Here is a 19,116-nt window from a genome sequence, read left to right as displayed (position 1 = left end):
GTCCCTTTACCACACGGTGCCCTGCTCTTCACTATTGATGCCACCTCCCTATACATTAACATTGCTAATGCCCATGGCCTTACTGCTATCGAACACTACCTTTCCAGACGTCCTATGTATCCCAAACCAACAACTTCCTTCCTAGTCTCCAGGACCAACTCTATCCTCACCCACAATTACTTCTCCTATGAAGGCATTACCTACAAACAAATCCACGGTGCAGCTATGGGCACCCGCATGGCACGTATTCATGGTCCACCTAGAGGAATCCTTCCTAAAAATTCAGAATCCTAAACCCCTCATCTGGTTTAGATTCATTGATGGCATCTTCGGTATCTGGATTGAAGGTGAGGACACCTTATTCACATTCCTCCAGAATGTCAACAACTTCTCCCCCATTTGCTTCACCTGGTCCTACTCTACCCAACAAGCCACCTTCCTAGATGTTGACCTTCACCTCAGAGATGGCTACATCAGTACCTCCATCCATATCAGACCTACTAACCACCAGCAATACCTCCACTCCGACAGCTGCCACCCATTCCATAGCAAGAAGTCCCTTCCATACAACCTAGCCACCCGTGGTCGTCACATCTGCAGTGATGAGCAGTCCCTCTCAAAATATACCGAGGGTCTCACGGAAGCCTTCACTGACCGTAATTATCCTCCCATCCATGTACAAAAACAAGTCTCCCGTGCCTTATCTTTCCAGTCTCCCAACACCTCCCACAGTCCAGCCATAGAGGAGCATTCCCCTCGTAACTCAGTACCATCCGGGAATGGAGCAACTGAATTACATTCTCTGCCAGGGTTTCGATTACCTCTCGTCGTAGCGTGGTATGAGAAATGTCCTGCTCACTATCCTCCCCACCCTTCCTACTGTGGTATTCCGCCATCCACCGAACCTACACAATATACCCGTCCATCCTTACACAACCCCTGCTCCCAATCCCTTACCTCATGGGTCATACCCCTGTAATACACCTAGATGCAAGACCTGCCCCATACATCCTCCTACCACCACCTATTCCAGTCCAGTCACTAATATCACCTATCCCATCAAAGGCAGGGCTACCTGTGAAACCAGTCATGTGATTTACAAGCTAAGCTGCAACCACTGTGCTGCATTCTATGTAGGCATGACAACCAACAAGCTGTCTGTCCGCATGAACGGCCACCAACAAACTGTGGCCAAAAAACAAGTGGACCACCCTGTTGCTGAACAAGCTGCCAAACGTGATATCCCTCATCTCAATGACTGCTTCACAACCTGTGCCATATGGATCCTTCCCACCAACACCAGCTTTTCTGAGTTGCGCAGGTGGGAACTTCCCCAACAATACATCCTATAGCCCGTAATCCTCCTGGCCTCAACCTTCGTTAGTCACTGTCCTCACCCATCCAGCCCCCTCCTTCTTCCCATTCCAGCTCTACACAGCCGTCATTTCACCACCACACCCAGTCTTTTAATTTCTTTTTATTTCTCTGCTTTCTGTTACTTACCCCCTCCCCCCTCCGCTCCTTCTCTCCTGCCCTCCGTCTAAACTGCAACACTTCACTGTCCGCCACTCCCACCATACTATCCCTCCCCCTCCCTGCCCCAGCCTCCTCCTTATCCCCACCCAGTTGCCACTCCCATCATGCACTGATGCTGCTGCCCGCGGTGTAGTTTCAGCTCTCTGAGACTGCAGACGTGTGTGCAAGTTGCGTTTACGTGTGTGTGTGTGTGTGTGTGTGTGTGTGTGTGTGTGTGTGTGTGTGTGTGTGTGTGTGTTCCTTCTGTGGTATTGTTGCTTTCCATTCTGGATTTTCCATTGTTTGGTATAATAATATGTGCATATACAAAATGGAATAGTCACAAAGGCTCAGTCATAGGTAAAGCAGTGGCAGACTTCAGTTCATTTGTAGAATAATAGGGAAATTCAATCAGTTATGTAGATAACACACATGCAACCCATCCTAGAATATTGCTCAAATGTATGGGAGCTATATCAAATAGAAGTAAAGGGTGATAGTGAATGTGTACAGAGGAGCCACATGAATTATGACAAGTTTGTTTGACTCGCAGGAAAGTAGTGATGGGAGAACCGACTATGTTTAACAACCAATTGTCCACTCAATTGCTTTTTCATTTAGTTGATTTTTCATTCGAATGAAACTAGTCTTTGCGACCATGTCAGCTATATGAAAGTTTTTTCACTCAGTCTCCAGGTTTGAGTGGTTTCATTTATTGTGAGATAAGTCACAGGCACATGATGGTTATGTCTGTTACATGAGTGTTTTCAATTCATTCTCATGTTTGATTAATTTCACTTACTTCGTCAGCCTTTTTAGTTATACATGAACTATGGCTTTGGTTGCCAACTTTTTTAGAGTCAAGTAATATATCTTATTTCAAGGAGATGTTAATAAAAAGTATATTTATAAAAATAGTAGTTTGTTGGTGGAAACATTATTTTTCGTTTTCAAATTAAGGGACTCCAGCAGACCATTACTAGGTAGTGCAGCAACAACTGTTCTGAGAGCGGCTTCATATGAGCAGGAGGTTACTACTTATATTAACTCCCTCCCTCCTTCACTCCTCCTCCTCCTCCTCCTCCAGCAATTTGCATGCCTGCCATGCAGGACAGAGTGTATGCCAGTCTTCTAGTCAGTCAGGAGGGCAGGAAAGTGCATTAGGTTGCAAACACTGGTGCTATAATCGGCAGTTGTAGCTGGCAGACACACACCACCAAGAGGTCACATGTATCTCCACTGGCAGCTGAGACACTGCTCCTGCTGCCCTACACAGCAGTGCAGGTGATGTAATATGTGACTCCCAGCAGTCCAGAAAAGTCCAAATGTTGTGTCACACTCTTTAAGTAATGGCTAGAGATAGGCAAAACTGTTAAATTGAAGTACCAATATATAAATGTGAATAGTATTTCTTGATTCCTGTGAAATACTGTACATGGTACTTTTCAAAGGCTGGAAATAGATTTGTGTGCTTGAGTATGATTTTTACATACCAAGCTGGTAATGTAATTTTCTGCACAATATATTTACCTTTGACATAAATAAATGGCTGCAGAAGTATTTGCAATGCAAATGTCACTAAATTCAGCGATGTTTCTTTCTTCTTCATGTACCCCTAGCAGAAATTTTATTCTCAGTTTTATACCCCTAATGATACATCGGCTTCATCAGTTATGTGTTAACTGCATCTGGAACAACTTATTCCACAGCAATATATTGATCAACTTTCCATGATGAAAAGAAGTATTAGTTTACTCAGAAAATAATTAAATGAAAATATATTAAGTTTATTTTAACTTTGGTGTACCTCCTGAGATGTCTTCACTTGCCACGAGGGATAAGTTTACCCTCTGAGTGGATGTATAACCAGGATGTATACCATTGCGTGAGTCCAACTTACAAAAATACTGCAGGCTGATTCCACTCGAAAGAATGAATGGACAGTTCAGTCAGCTAAAACAGTAAAGGATGGTTTCAGTTGAAAAAACAAATTCAAATTTCAGCCAGCAGTAAAATTGCAGACTGGTTTTACTTGAAAGGAAGGAGTGAATAATAATCCAACCAATATGTAAAACTACAACTGATTGAATTGATTGTTTTATTCAGTTGATTCCACAGACAGGTTTCACTCAAAAGAATGAATAAATAATTCAACTGGTATGCAGAAAGTACAGTCAAGTGAATCAACTGTTTTCCAACAACCAGCTGAATTGATTGTCTTGTAAATAATAGATTTCAGCTATCAGTCATCCTTTGGAATTTTTATTGTCAGATCTAGATGTCAGCTAGAAACTAGCCATTCTCAATGCACTATCATTTTTGATCAATGCATGTAATGCCTGTTGGTCGGGCTTCATCCACAGTTCATTGAATACTAATGTAATGTAATGAAACATTAGTATTCAATGAACTGTGGATGAAGCCCGACCAATAGGCACTACATACATTGATCAAAAATGATAGTGCATTGAGAATGGCTAGTTTCTAGCTGAAATCTAGATCTGCCAATAAAAATTCCAAAGGACGACTGATAGCTGAAATCTATTATTTACAAGTCAATATAACAGTTGCTGTGTGCAACAGCCTCTGACTGGAGGGTAACCTGATGAATTGATTGTTTTCATTCAGTTGTTCCAATCCCTATAGGAAAATATCACAGAAATGCTACAAAACCTGAACTGGCAGACTCTTGAAGATAAATGCCAGCTAAGCCATAAAACTGGCCCTTTAGGTCTAGCACTAGTGTTAAAGCAAGCCTCAGTGCCCATACATCATTTTTTTGCCAGACAGGTGATGGTTAAATTCATAATTATAAATCTCACAAACACTGATTGTCACTTTACCCCTAGTCATTAACTCCATTACCATCATTCTTATTTGTCCATTTATTCCTTCCTACATTTTGTCCCAGTTGATATTTTCTGCATCCATTATATTATTCTACAGCTTTGTTTTTTTATTATTTCCTTTATTTTTCTGTTACTTCCATATTCACTTTCAGCTGTATTGTATTCTGCCCTTAAAACCTCATTTAATTTCTTGCTGAACTCCTTTCATCTTCTTCTGTGTAAAATATTTGAGTAAGTTTTATTATCATGTCCTTACATTACGACATTAGTGTCCTGTGTGTGGTGTCACTGCCAGACACCACACTTGCTAGGTGGTAGCCTTTAAATCAGCTGCGGTCCGGTAGTATATGTCAGACCCGCGTGTCGCGCATGGCGACGAGGATGGGATCCATATGATGTGTTGGCAGAAGAGCCAACACCGTGTTGCTAGAGGAGGCCGAAATGCACGCGTGTAAGCTCATGCAGACTGGCGTGAGGTCTGGAACAAGGTAAAGTAATTATAGTAGCCAAAAATAGTACATAGCTTCTGGAATACTTAACTTTAATCCATAATTGGAGAACATCGCTCTTGATGATACATAATTACAATCTCAATATAAACTGGTAATGGCGCCTTGATAGGTCGTAGCAAATGAGTAGCTGAAGGCTAAGCTAACTATCGTCTCGGCAAATGAGGGCGTAATTGTCAGTGAACCATTCCTAGCAACGTTGGCTGTACAACTGGGGCGAGTGCTAGGACGACTCTCTAGACCTGCCGTGTGGTGGCGCTCGGTCTGCAATCACTGACAGTGGCGACACGCGGGTCCGACGTATACTACCGGACCGCGGTCGATTTAAAGGCTACCACCTAGCAAGTGTGGTGTCTGGCAGTGACACCACACTGTGCTATCTCTGTGTAATACTTTGTGCCTGTAATTATATATTTCCCTGCATTCATAGCTGTAGGGTAATGTACATTAATAATAACTTTAAAAAATTCCACAGCTTCATTTTGATACTGATATAAGTGTAATTTGTCCACAAATTTAGATAAAAGTGTCTTTTGTTATTTATTCATCAACAGTAATGTTTATAGTGCCCACACCTTATTCAAGAAAATTGCCTTTTTTTATTTCATCTCTCATCAGTCTTTTGTTTTTATCACAGTGTTTGTCTGTACAACTATGTCCAAAACAAAATTAAATTATATAAGCAGTATTTGTCAATTTTCAGACATTAATACTTGATGGCAAAAGTGGTGCTCTTATCATAGATGAACCACTAATTGACACTGCAGGCTCTCAAACTGGAGGCCTCACTATTAGCATGGATGGAATGGGAAATGACGTGTTTTTGTATTGGAGTGCTGACTGTCTGGGACATGAAAAAGCCCAGGATGTGTATGCGTTCATGCCAAGTAAGTAAAAGGGCTTATGAATAGTGAAAATTGTTACTTCGTGTCTATGCTGGCTTCATCGTTGAAAATGAATGTTGCTCTTAATAGGTTGCAAGTGCTTTTGGCTTGCATTCCATTGAAACGAATTTCTGATTTTAAAATTTATATCCTTAATACAGTCATTGAGTCTAATGTTTCATGGCACCAGTGGTCACCACTTTCAAATGCTAATGTTAAAGGTAATGAGTTTTTTTAGTCATCACTTTCTGGTAACAAATTGATATTATAGATAGAGATTGTTCCAGAATGACTTGTTCACTCTGTAGATGATTGCTCACTGAGAACAAGCTTCCAGAGAGATTACAATTGTCTGCATATTCATGACTCAAACTTTAGTCTTCTATGGGCAGTACTCTTAATATCCCTCACAATTTGACCTTAAGCCTCACTGTAAAGTCTCCTTGAAATTATCACCAATGTTTTAACTACTGATGGAAACAAAAAGGAACAGGGGGGAAAGGAATAAAAATATACAGTGTATGGGCATTTTCGTTATTTGAAACCTCTCTCGTCTCATATAAACGAAACACCAGCACAAAACAGTTGACAACATCTGTCTGTATCAACAGAATCAGCTTAAAAAAGGAAGCAAACATCTTCATTAATTTACTTATTTTTAACAGTGTCAGGTCTGAACCCAGAAAAATATGATTGTGGGGGAAGAATATTCATCATCTTAGAAACTGAAAAAATATTCAGGTGATAATAGTTCATTTGATGATTGCAAAAGACAGTAATTTGATTAAAATAGCTTTTATTTGACACAAATGGAAATGTTGAGATGAAATAAAATCACACACATATTCTCTGTTGTTTGTACACAGTTGAATGGGGAGAGTGTTGTGCAGCCTATAGTCAAAATGTAAATTCTACTGTAATCATTCATACTGAAATGTGATTGCGCTTTGGAGATTTGAACATCAGTTTATGGCCTAGTGTAACTATCCAAAATTTTGAGATACTTAATGAATGTTGCAAGAGGTACTAGGATAAAAAACTAACATAAGATAGAGGAGAATTTGTAGAGGAGGACACTCAGTATTGACCATGTTTTTCATTGTCCAGATGTATTATGAGGCAAATTTATTAATGCGTGAGTCACTGGTATCAAATTTGTACTACGAGTCTTAACAGTGATAATGACCGTATACAGTAGGTGCATGTGCATGTGCGTGTACTAGTTTGTGTGTTATACAAATATATCTATGAGAAGGCATCCAATTTAGGAGCTGGTTCAGAGTTTATGATGAATTTCAGAAATGGAAAATGTATAGACAAAACAAATCATCAGTTGGAATATGATAGAGAAATGTCCTTGGTGGAAAATAAATAATGGAAGGAGTGAAGGTAACAACTCACCATACATATGAGGTATTGGGTCATTGGTAGCCACATAAACAAGACTTAGAACATTATTAAAACTTAGGAAAATATTCCTGTAGAACTATCTGACAGAGCACATGCGCACAGTCGCGTGCGCGCACACACACACACACACACACACACACACACACACACACACACACACACACACAGGTAGCAAGTTCACAGGGTAGGAATGTGGTACTGGTGAACTCACTCTAGTCCAGGCAGGGGAAGTTGGGTGTTGTGTGCAGTGTGGAACGAGAGAGGAGGATACAACAGAGGAAGAAGTAGATTGCTAAGAGGAGTATCTGAGTGCAGGATGAGTGAAGTGGGAGCATGGAGTAGGGGTGGATGCAGGTGTATGACAGAGATTAAGGTCAAATGGATTGTGGGATCAAAGGATGCATTGTATTGACATTTTCCATCCATGTGATTCACAGAATCTTGTATTGGGGTGAGCAACCTGCTGTCTTGGGTTTTGAAGCAGTGATAGAAGATGAGCATGTTTGTTCTGCCTCTGTCTATAGGCTCAAGTGAAATTTAAAATTGCAACATTCTAAGCAAACAGCACTATGTTACTAAATACTGTGTGGGACTTGGGAAACTGACTATGGAGGTGTTGGCCATACTCTAGCAAGTGTGCAGAAGTGAAAACCTATCAAAAGCTGCTCTTTTGAGATTGCAGAAGTGCCAAGAAGAGAGAGAGAGTGTGCAAAGTGAACCCTCAGCATGAGGCCCATCCACAATTAAAAACAAGGACAGTGTGCAACATCTGCATGATGTGTTACTCAGATCAACCGTTAAATGTTCAAAGGATTACAGAATTGATAAAATGACTGTGCAAAGTGATAACTGAATAAGGTCAGGTATTGCCATCAGTTGAAAGCTGGATCACGACGATGCATTAAGTCATACATGTTTCGTGATCAGTGACCACCTGTCATTGCAAAACTTCCCCAACCTTCCTACAGGTGATCCTGGCAGACTTTTCCGTGTTCTCCCAAATGAAAACATCCCGAAAGGGCAACACTACAAGGCCATAGCAGAAACTTAATGCACTGCTTGGAGGACATTCTGGAAAGAGACACCCAGGACACTTTCCCAAGTGTGTAAACTCATTGACAGAATTATGTAGATCCCAAAAGGTTATATTTTGAAGAATTTAAATTATTTGTAGTGATATCTTCAATATATTTATGTTCCAGGTTTGTACTCCTCACAAATCCTGTACAACTGCTTTCACAGGTGACCATGTCTCTAACAAGACAGGATATGCCTGTTACAGCACTGGAATACGGTGTTCTGAGTGGGTTCATAGGACATGTCTTGCACCTAGGTCTTCCTTAGGTGTCAGACCCATGTGGGAAGGGCTGAGAGTACATGTAGCATAAGGATGGACTAGTATATGCAATACATTAGGTGTGAGGTGAGGTGATACATAACACTGGGAGGGATGGGAGGATTAAGTGCAGGATGTTCCTCATTTACAGACATAGTGTAGTAGTTCCAGTCTGAGATCATATTGAGCGATGAGGGGGAAGAGAGCTCCTTTACAGCTTGTTCATGGGAGCAATTGAAGGGTTAGAGGCATACATAGAAATGGGACACATATGTGAAGGTCTTACTAAGACCTTCAGCATGCTCTTCAAGGTATTATTTGTCATTACAGATGTGCCATTCGTGGGTGCCCAGACTACATGAGAAAAAATTTTTAGTGTGGGGAGATGACAGCTACCAAAACTGAGATGCTGTTAATGGTTAGTGGACTGGACACGGACAGAGGTTTTGTGGAGCTGTTAGAGAGTTAGTAACATCTACATCTACACTCTGTAAACCACTGTGAAGTGCATGGTGAGAGGTACACCCTACGGTATCAGTTAGTATGGTTTCTTCCTGTTCCATTCACATACGGAGCTTGGAAAAAATGATTATTTAAATGCTTCCAACTATTTGCAACTAATTTAATCTTGTCCTCACAATCCTTAAGGGAGCAATATGTTTGGGGTTGTAGTATATTCCCAGAGTCAGTACCTAAAGCCGCCTCTTGAAACTTGTAAGTAGCTTTTCTCTGGATAGTTTGTGTCTATCTTCAAGAGTCTGACAAGTTTCCTCAGCATCTCTGTGACACTCTCCAGTGGATTAAAGAAACATGACCTTTTGTGCTACTCTTCTCTGTATACATTCAGTATCTCCTGTTATTCCTACATGGTATGAGTCCCACACACTTGAGCAATAATCTGGGATGGTTTGTACAAGTTATTTATAATCTCCATTGTAGACTAATTGCATTTCCCTAGTATTCCCCCATTAAACTGAAGTCTACCACCTGCTTTACCCATGACAAGAGTCTGTGTGACCATTCCATTTCAAACCCCTGCAAAGTATTACTCGCAGGTATTTCTATGGCTTAACTGATTGAAACTGACTCATTGAGATTAAAAGTCATAAGATATTATTAATTTTTTTTTTTTTTGTGTGTGTGTGAAACACACAAGAGTTACATTTCTGAACATTAAAAGCAAGTCACCAATCTTTGCACCACTTTTAAATCTTATGCATCTTCTTTCACGAGCACTCATTATAGATAACTGTGCTATCTGCAAAGAGTCTGATGTTACTGTTAATATTGTAGCAAGGCCATTGATATACAACATGAATAGCAAGGGTCTCAATACACTTCCCCAGAACACACCTAAAGTTACTTCTGCATTTGATAATGACTCTCAATCCAAGATAAATTGTTCTGTCCTCTCTGCCAAAAGATCCACAATACAGTCATAAATTTCACTTGATACCCCATATGATCATACTTTTGATAATAAGCATAGGTGTGATACTTAGTCATATGCTTTTTGAAAATCAAATAATACTGCATCTACCTGCCTGCCTTGATCCAAAGCTTTCAGTGTGTTGTGTGAGAAAAATGCAAAGTAGGTTTCACATGATCTATGTTTTTGGAATCCATGCTGATTGGCATGGAGAAGGTTATTTTGTTTGAGATACCTCCTTATGTTTAAAGTCAAACAAATCGATGTCAAGGATATTGGACGGTGGTTTTGTGGATCACTTCTACCACCCTTCTTGTAAACTGGTGTCACATGTGCTTTCTTCCAAGTACTGGGCACAGTTTTTTGTTCAAGGACTCTACAATAGGTTGTTGTTAAAAGAGGGCCTCACTCAGCCACAAATTCAATATATAATCTGATAGGGATTCTATCAGGCCCTGGAGATTTGTTCAGTTTTCATGATTTCAGTTGTTTCTCAACACCACTGACACTGAGATGCTTTACTCCACTTTTCAGTGGTACAGGGATTTGGATTTTACTTTGTAAAGGAACATTTGGAAACATAGCTAAGCATTCCTATTTTTGCTTTGCCTCCCTCACTTTCAGTTCCTGCTTTGTATCCACTATTGATGTAATCTATTTCCCCATCATATTCATAGTGCATTTCTTGACTGAAAACTGAACAACATTTCAGACATCTTCATTCCTCCAAGAACATGTTGTTCACTGTCAGTATCTGTAGCTCAGTTGAAAAATTGTTCAGCACATCGTAAATTATAATGAATGTTGTACAAGCAACAATGACACAAAATATTGTGAGATGCTTTTCTAATGCCTGAGTCATTTGCTGTGTGTGTATTGTTATAATTAATTGTTGTTGTTGTTGTTGTTGTTGATGATGATGATGATGATGATGATGATGATGACGATGTTTTGGTCATCAATCTGAACTATTGCAGTCTGTGTTTACAGTGTTGGTACCTGCTTATTGTAGTCAACCCTTGGGCCCCCTCTATAATTTTTATCCCCTCCTCCCCCACTCCACCACCACCACCACTTCCCTTCATCACCAAAAAAAAAGGAAGATTCTGTGATGCTGCAGGATGTGTCCTATCAAGCAATCACTTCTTTGTGTCAAGATGTGCATAAATTTCTTTTATCGCTACTTGATTCATTACTTCTTCATTAGTTATTGAATCTACCCACCTGATCTTCATTGTTCTTTTCTAGTTCTGCATTTTGAAAACTTCTATTTCCCTCATGACTGAACTGATTATCATTCATGTATCACTTCTGTATGAGACTACACTCCAGACAGGTACTTAAGAAAATGCTCACTAACACTTAAATTCATATTCAGTATTAAGAACTTCCTCTTTTTCAGAAATCCTTCTTTTGCTATTAGCAATCTGCAGTTTATGTCATCTTTACTTAGGCCATTGTCAGTTATTTTACAGCTCAAATTGCAAAACTCATCTGCTCTTTTCAGTGTCTGATTCCCTAATCTAACCCCTTGGCTTCGCCTGTTTTAATCCAAAAGAATTCCATCACCATTGTTTTACTTTTCTTAATGGTAATCCTATAACTTCATTTCAAGACACTATCCATTCCATTCAGTTGACCTACCAAGTCCATTGACATACAGGGCTATTACAAATGATTGAAGCGATTTCATAAATTCACTGTAGCTCCATTCATTGACATATGGTCATGACACACTACAGATACGTGGAAAAACTCATAAAGTTTTGTTCGGCTGAAGCCGCACTTCAGGTTTCTGCCGCCAGAGCGCTCAAGAGCGCAATGAGACAAAATGGCGACAGGAGCCGAGAAAGCGTATGTTGTGCTTGAAATGCACTCACATCAGTCAATCATAACAGTGCAACGACGCTTCAGGACGAAGTTCAACAAAGATCCACTAACTGCTAACTCCATTCGTCGATGTTATGTGCAGTTTAAAGCTTCTGGATGCCTCTGTAAGGGGAAATCAATGGGTCAGCCTGCAGTGAGCGAAGAAACGGTTGAACGTGTGCGGGCAAGTTTCACGCGTAGCCCGCGGAAGTCGACGAATAAAGCAAGCAGGGAGCTAAACGTACCACAGCCGACGGTGTGGAAAATCTTACGGAAAAGGCTAAAGCAGAAGCCTTACCGTTTACAGTTGCTACAAGCCCTGACGCCCGATGACAAAGTCAAATGCTTTGAATTTTCGGCGCGGTCGCAACAGCTCATGGAAGAGGATGCGTTCAGTGCGAAACTTGTTTTCAGTGATGAAGCAACATTTTTTCTTTATGATGAAGTGAACAGACACAATGTACGAATCTGGGCAGTAGAGAATCCTCATGCATTCATGCAGCAAATTCGCAATTCACCAAAAGTTAACGTGTTTTGTGCAATCTCACGGTTTAAAGTTTACGGCCCCTTTTTCTTCTGCGAAAAAAACGTTACAGGACACGTGTATCTGGACATGCTGGAAAATTGGCTCATTCCACAACTGGAGACCGACAGCGCCGACTTCATCTTTCAACAGGGTGGTGCTCCACCGCACTTTCATCATGATGTTTGCCATTTCTTAAACAGGAGATTGGAAAACCGATGGATCGGTCGTGGTGGAGATCATGATCAGCAATTCATGTCATGGCCTCCACGCTCTCCCGACTTAACCCCATGCGATTTCTTTCTGTGGGGTTATGTGAAAGATTCAGTGTTTAAACCTCCTCTACCAAGAAACGTGCCTGAACTGCGAGCTCGCATCAGTGATGCTTTCGAACTCATTGATGGGGACATGCTGCGCCGAGTGTGGGAGGAACTTGATTACCGGCTTGATGTCTGCTGAATCACTAAAGGGGCACATATCGAACATTTGTGAATGCCTAAAAAAACTTTTTGAGTTTTTGTATGTGTGTGCAAAGCATTGTGAAAATATCTCAAATATTAACATGTGGGATAGGCCATAGACACACCTCTGTTTCTCACAATCCTCAACTACTGTTTCTCTTTCATGTGTCTTTTTTTTTTTTTTTACAAGTTATAGATAACCTTCCATTTCCTGTGTTTTATCCCAGCTGCCTTCATTATTTCAAAGAGTATATTCAATTCTACATTTTCAAAAGCTTTCTCTAGATCTACAAATGCTGTAAAAATGAATTTGACTTTCTTCAACCTGTCTTCTATGATAAGTCATAGCGTCAGCATTGCCATACATGTTCCTACTTTTCTCTCTAATCCAAAAATCCCTGAGGTCAGCTTGTATCACTCTTTCCATTCTTCTATAAATAATGTTTTGTGAAATTGTAATTGTCACACTCTTCTCAGAGTTATGTTATTTTGTCAGTCTCACATGTGTTGCACATGAAATAGAGTAGTTTTGTCATTGTATGTTCTCCCAAGGATCTCGGTTTCAATGGTTGCGTCAGTACCCGAGCCGTCTGGTGCTCCCCTCTACCTCAAGCTTTTCTGAACTGCGCAAATGAGAGTTATCCTTACAACATCACTCTCTACTCCCGAAATCATTCTGGCCTCAACCTATGGAAACCTACTGTCCTCACATGCTCCAATCAATAGTTTCCACTGCCTCTGTCATATCATTTTCTCCATATTCTTGTCACCACATCCTCTGCGTGTGTCACCCTCTACCAATGCACCAGCCCGTCTTTCTCCTTTCTCCTTTTCTGCTCCCGTTCCCTCCCCCCCCCCCCTCCCCCCCCATCTCCTCCCCACCTCCCTGCCCCACTACCTCTTGATGCTGTGCCTGTTGGCATTCTAGTCCCTGCACGCTCTGCCAGACAGCAATATTCAATCCCCCTACCTATACCCTGCTATACCTTCCCCTTCTCTGCCCCTTCCAGATTGCTGCTTCCATTCTACATAATAGTTACATTCTAGCCTGGACTGCTGGAGGTGGCTGTCATGTGTGCATGAGGTGTGGTTGCTTATGTGGACGAATGTGTGTGTATTTCTGTTTCTGAAAAACTCTTTGGTTGAAAGCTAATGTGTAAGTCTCTTTTCATTGTGCCTGTGTACAATTCATCACTTCATCTTTACAATGAGTAGCAATGTGTCTTTATGTTGTTGATATTCCAACCTGAGGTTTCCATTGATTTCATTTGGTGCATTTTTATATTTTCTCCTTTCATCAACTAAATTCAGTATCCCACGTGTTAGCAAAGTTAAATTCAGTATCTCATGTGTTATCCAAGGTTTCCCATTTGGCCTTGTCTTTTTGCCTTCTTGTTCTTCTGCAGCCTTAAAAACTGCATCTCTCAAAAGTACCTATTTGTCTTCTGTTGTGTTCCTTTCCCCTGCTTCAGTTAATCATTGCCTAATGGTCCCATTGAGACTTTCAAATGACATACAGAGTATTAAATGTAACTTTTTCCCCAAAATTATTGGTTCATAGCCCACTTACAGGACTTCAGAAGTTGCCAAAGATACAGAATACTTTTTGTTGTCGAGTCAGAGGACCCAATGAGACCTACTCCAGGGCCCATCCTGTCTCTCCATGGGCTTGTGTGGAGTTTTGCATATCAGTCATAAAAATTCCTGTTTCAACCCAACAAGCATAAAATAGCATGTTATTATTCAGTTAAAAGTGTAAGTATTGGACCTACATGTCAGATATAATGATCTTGAATGAGACCATTGAAATTTTTTGTCACTGATTCAGTAATTTCATCATCTCCTTTAAAATTCAGACACATGACTTTCTTTATATATACTGTCACATAAAATTACCAAAGCTTCTTTTTAAATCTTGGATGGTGTTATAAAACATAAATCATTATGCGAGTATACCTGTTCCTGTAAAATTATGATCAAGATATACATCTGTGCTGTATACAAAAGCATAGCTTTGAGAAATGAAATAGTGAAGGCAGCAGAGGATCAACTAGGTACAAAGAGAATAATTCAGACTCAAAGAAGAATGGAATAATTCCAATTCTAAAGAAAGCAGGTGCTGACAGGTGTGAATATATGATCCAATCGAAATGCTTCAGATGTTAAGAAATGTGGAATAATTCCAATTCCAAAGAAAGCAAGAGCTGATAGGTGTGAATATTATACAGCTGATCAGTTTAATAAGTCATAGTTGCAAAATACTGACGTGAATTCCTTGCAGAAGAATCGAAAAACTGGTAGAATTCCACCTTGAGGAAAATCAGCTAGGGTGCCAGAAAAATATAGGAGCACATGATGCAATACTGTCCCTAAAACTTATCTTAGAAGGTAGTTTATAGAAAGTCAAACTTGGAAGAGCAGTTGAATGGAATGTGTATGGTCTTGAAAAGAGGTTATACGATGAACATCGAAAAACATAAAACAAGGTGAATGCAATGTAGTCAAATTAAATCAGGAGATGCTGAAAGAAGTAGATTGGTGAATGAGACATCAAAAGTATATGGGTTTTGCTGTTTGGGCAGCTAAATAACTGATGAAGGCCAACTTAGACAGGGTAGAAAATCCAGATTGCCTATAGCAAGAAGAGCAAAAAATGAATTTGTTAACATCAAATATAAATTTAAGTGTTAAGAAGTCCTTTCTGAAGGTATTTGCATGGAGTGTATCCTTGAACAGGTGTGAAGTGGGGATGATAAGCAGTTCAGACAAGAAGCAAATACAGGGTGTGGCGGAACAGACTAAGCAGCAAAGCAATAAAAAGTAAATCTGGATGCATAGAGAAAAAATGTTTTTATTTTCTAAATTAGTACAATATACCATTTTACATTCATTTAGTTTTGAAAATAATATCCTCAAGATGGTGGCTGTTAGCATCAGTACATTGTTGTAGACAGTCCCTGAAGTTTCAACAACTCTTGCACATATATCACGGGGTATGGCATTCACTTCATCAATAATTGGCTCTTTTAACTCTGGTAGGTCTGAGGGCAGCTTTTGAAAACCTTTTCCTTTAGATGTCCCCAAAGAAAGTAGTCACATATGCTCAAATCTGGTGACCATGTAGGCCACCCGACATCACCCCTCAAAGAGACAAGGCATCCCGGAAACATTTCTCTCAAAATATCAAGTGAAATTCGAGCTGTGTGAGCAGTAGCTCCATCCTGTTGGAACCACACAGGTTCCCCAGTCCATGTTCTTCAACAATCTCATCCATTCAGGGTTGCAGAAAATTTTGCAACACTGAAACCTAACGTGTGGAATTCAGTCACGGCCATTCCTTCCTCAAAAAAGCAAGGGCCTACCACGCCAAATTGAGATATGGCACACCACACTGTCACTTTAGGAGAACGTTGCGGTCTTTCATGAATAATTCAGGGGTTATTTTCAGGCCAGCAACGAAAGTTTTGCTTATTGACGCACCCACTAAGATGAAGATGTGCCTCGTCACTACTGAAGAAAAGCTGCATTCGGAGGGATCTGAGCAAGCACTTGCTCATACAGATTTTGATGGTTGAAACAGTCTGCTGGGCGTAATTCTTGAGCAATCATTATTTTGAAAGGATGGAACTTCAAATCATGTTGCAGAATCCTTCTCAAACTGTGGTCTGAAATCCCCAATGCAATAGCTCGTCTTTGAGCAAAATGTTGCAGCAATTGTTGAACTGCTGTTTCTCACCTGCTACACGTTTTCTGGCGGTCTGACAGATCTGCGTTGGCAATGTGTATCTATTCTTAGTGTGCTACCAGTTTCCTCCAACTGCCAAACCCAGGACCGAGTTGTGTTTGCATTAGGAACAGCATTGTTGCACGGAATGTTGAACTGTCGCCGAAAAGCTCGTTGTGTAGTGATCACAGATCTGTTGTGTTCATAATAAGTGCGAACGGCAAGACCGTGGTGTACACTGGTCCAGACCGTGTTGGCTATTGAAATGGGGTCAATAACTGAACAAAGGCAGACCACATGCAACTACCTACCCCCACCACAGCCCCAGCGATAATCGATAGAAACTTCTTAGTCGGTTCTGCCGCATCCTGTAGAAGCTTTTCAAGTGTGGTGCTATAGAAGAATGCTGAAGATTGCTGGATTGGTACAGAAATGAACAGGGGAAAAAAGAAATTATGATACAATTTGACTAAAAGAAAAGACTAGTTCATAGGACACATCCTGTGGTATCAGAAATATTCCATTTATTTAGTAATGAAGGAGAGTGTGGGAGGTAAAACTTGTAGGGGGGCCACAGGGTTTGACTGCATTAAGCCGATTCATATAGATGTAGGTTGCAATATCTACACAGAGATGGAGGCTTAGAATAGGCAAATGTGTAGAGTTGCATCAAACCAGTCTTCAGAGTGAAAGAACACAACACCATTCTAATTGAATCAACAGGTGTCTGTCATACAAGATTATAATTTGTGATGGTTTGGATAAACTGTTTTGTATGAATATAGTGCAGGCCATGACTTACTTGTTGATGAGTGAATGCTGGGAAATAAGGGCAGAGAAGAGGACGGGGGATGGGGGGGGGGTATTACATAGCCTCATTTACAGATGAGAAAATGTTCATGTTGTGTACATATCCTCCAATTATTCTAAGAAATACAGCAACCAACCACTTATATAACTTTCTTAAAATAATGTAACCCAGAGCCATGGACCTCAACAACCAGTAAAATGGATGAACTATTTTATACATTGCCTGCAAAACAAAGGAAGTAATTCTGTGTTTGTTTTATAAGAGTCATTTTACATAATGCAGGGCAGCCAATATATCAGTGCTTCAAATTATTTAGATATGTGATCTGTGTGTATTTGATTTCAGATACACCTATACAAGTGCAGAGCAGAGCCAATATCTGTAAGCTGCGATTCAATGCCACATTAATAACAAAGCTGCTAGCATTGAGTCAGCATTTGGAACCACCTGGAGTGGCTGTGTATTCTTCAGGTACTTGGTGAAAGCCACTGCTTTTCCTTTTACACCTCTCAGATGCTGGTTTTAGCTTCTACTTCTTACGAAGCATTTGTGTAGCTTCAGTGATCAGCTGCCGATACACCGAAGACATCAAAAACCTGTTGCATGTATTTATTATTATTAATTGCAGTTTACTTGGTGAAGTCCAAATAATTATTTTCTCTGCCACAACTGGTTTTAAAGATTTAAACCTGATCCCGCTTTTCATTTGATGCTGAGGTGCTATTGCAACACAGTTGGAGAGCCCCTGCAATGTTTGAGTCTAGAGGAATACAGTGGGCTGAGATGGTATTGGGAATTTGGATTGAGGAGGGAGACTTGCTAGTGCAGTCTGTGCAGTTGTGCAAAGCCACTGTGCCAGGGTGGCGTAGTGGTTAGCACAACTATCTAGCGAGCAGGTGACTCTGATTCAAATCCCATCCTTGGTACAAATTTGCATTCATTGTTTCAGTGTGCATATACAGGGTGGTCAGAAATTCCCGTTACAGACTTCTAGGTCTTGTAGAGGGGAGTGAGTACATTGTGTTATGAATAGGAACCCATGTCAAGAAATGTCATCCAACGAGACTACAGAGCGTCAAAGTTATAGGTGCGGGTGTATGTAAATGTACGTATACACAGGGTGGTTCCGTGATGATGTTACAGACTTTCTAGGATGATGGTGAATGATAAATGTATTAATTTGAAGTAAGGATCCCTGTACCAGAAATGAATGAGTCGAAAGTTATAAACGAAAACCATTCTGATACCTCTGACAGTTGAATACATGTACCGGTTCTTGTGTTGCAAAGAGTGTAGGGTTGGTAACTTTCAGTGGTGGTAGTGTGGACAAAAATGAGAAAAAATGTCCAATAAACTTGGGCTCTAAAGTGCGTACCTTATCAGCTATGAACACTTGCTCAGTAGAGAGATGTGTTTCACATTAGCGAAGATGAACAAATGGTCATAGCTCATCAGGTATGCAATTTAGAGCCCATGTTTATTGCACATTTTTTCTCGTTTTTGTCTACACTACCACCACTGAAAGTTACCAACCCTACACTCTTCGCAACACAGGAACCGGTACTAGTATTTCACTGTTAGAGGTATCAGAATGGTTTTCGTTTATAACTTTTGACTTGTTCGTTTCCGGTATGGGGATCCTTACTTCAAATTAAATACATTTATTTTTCTCCATCATCCTAGAAAGTTTGTAATATCATGACGGAATCACCCAATGTATACGCACATTTATAGATGCCTGCGCCTATAACTTTGTCGCTCTGTAGTCTCGTTGGATGACATTTCCGGACATGGGT

The 19,116-nt window shown here is 40.4% G+C and overlaps 1 protein-coding gene across 1 annotated transcript in view; it reads left to right on the top strand.

The window, feature by feature from the left end:
* Positions 1-19,116, top strand: part of LOC124798645 — a 91,012-nt gene that overhangs the window by 48,402 nt on the left and 23,494 nt on the right. Inside the window, exons 8-9 of the mRNA XM_047262142.1 lie at positions 5,577-5,760; positions 17,666-17,791. Coding sequence (XP_047118098.1) covers positions 5,577-5,760; positions 17,666-17,791 — 310 coding nt within the window. The remainder of the gene's footprint in view (positions 1-5,576; positions 5,761-17,665; positions 17,792-19,116) is intronic.

This window comes from Schistocerca piceifrons, chromosome 5 (genome assembly GCF_021461385.2).
Source record: "Schistocerca piceifrons isolate TAMUIC-IGC-003096 chromosome 5, iqSchPice1.1, whole genome shotgun sequence".
Classification (NCBI taxonomy): Eukaryota; Metazoa; Arthropoda; class Insecta; order Orthoptera; family Acrididae; genus Schistocerca; species Schistocerca piceifrons.
Note: the sequence above shows the minus strand (reverse complement) of the source record. Positions and strands in the feature narration are given on the sequence as shown.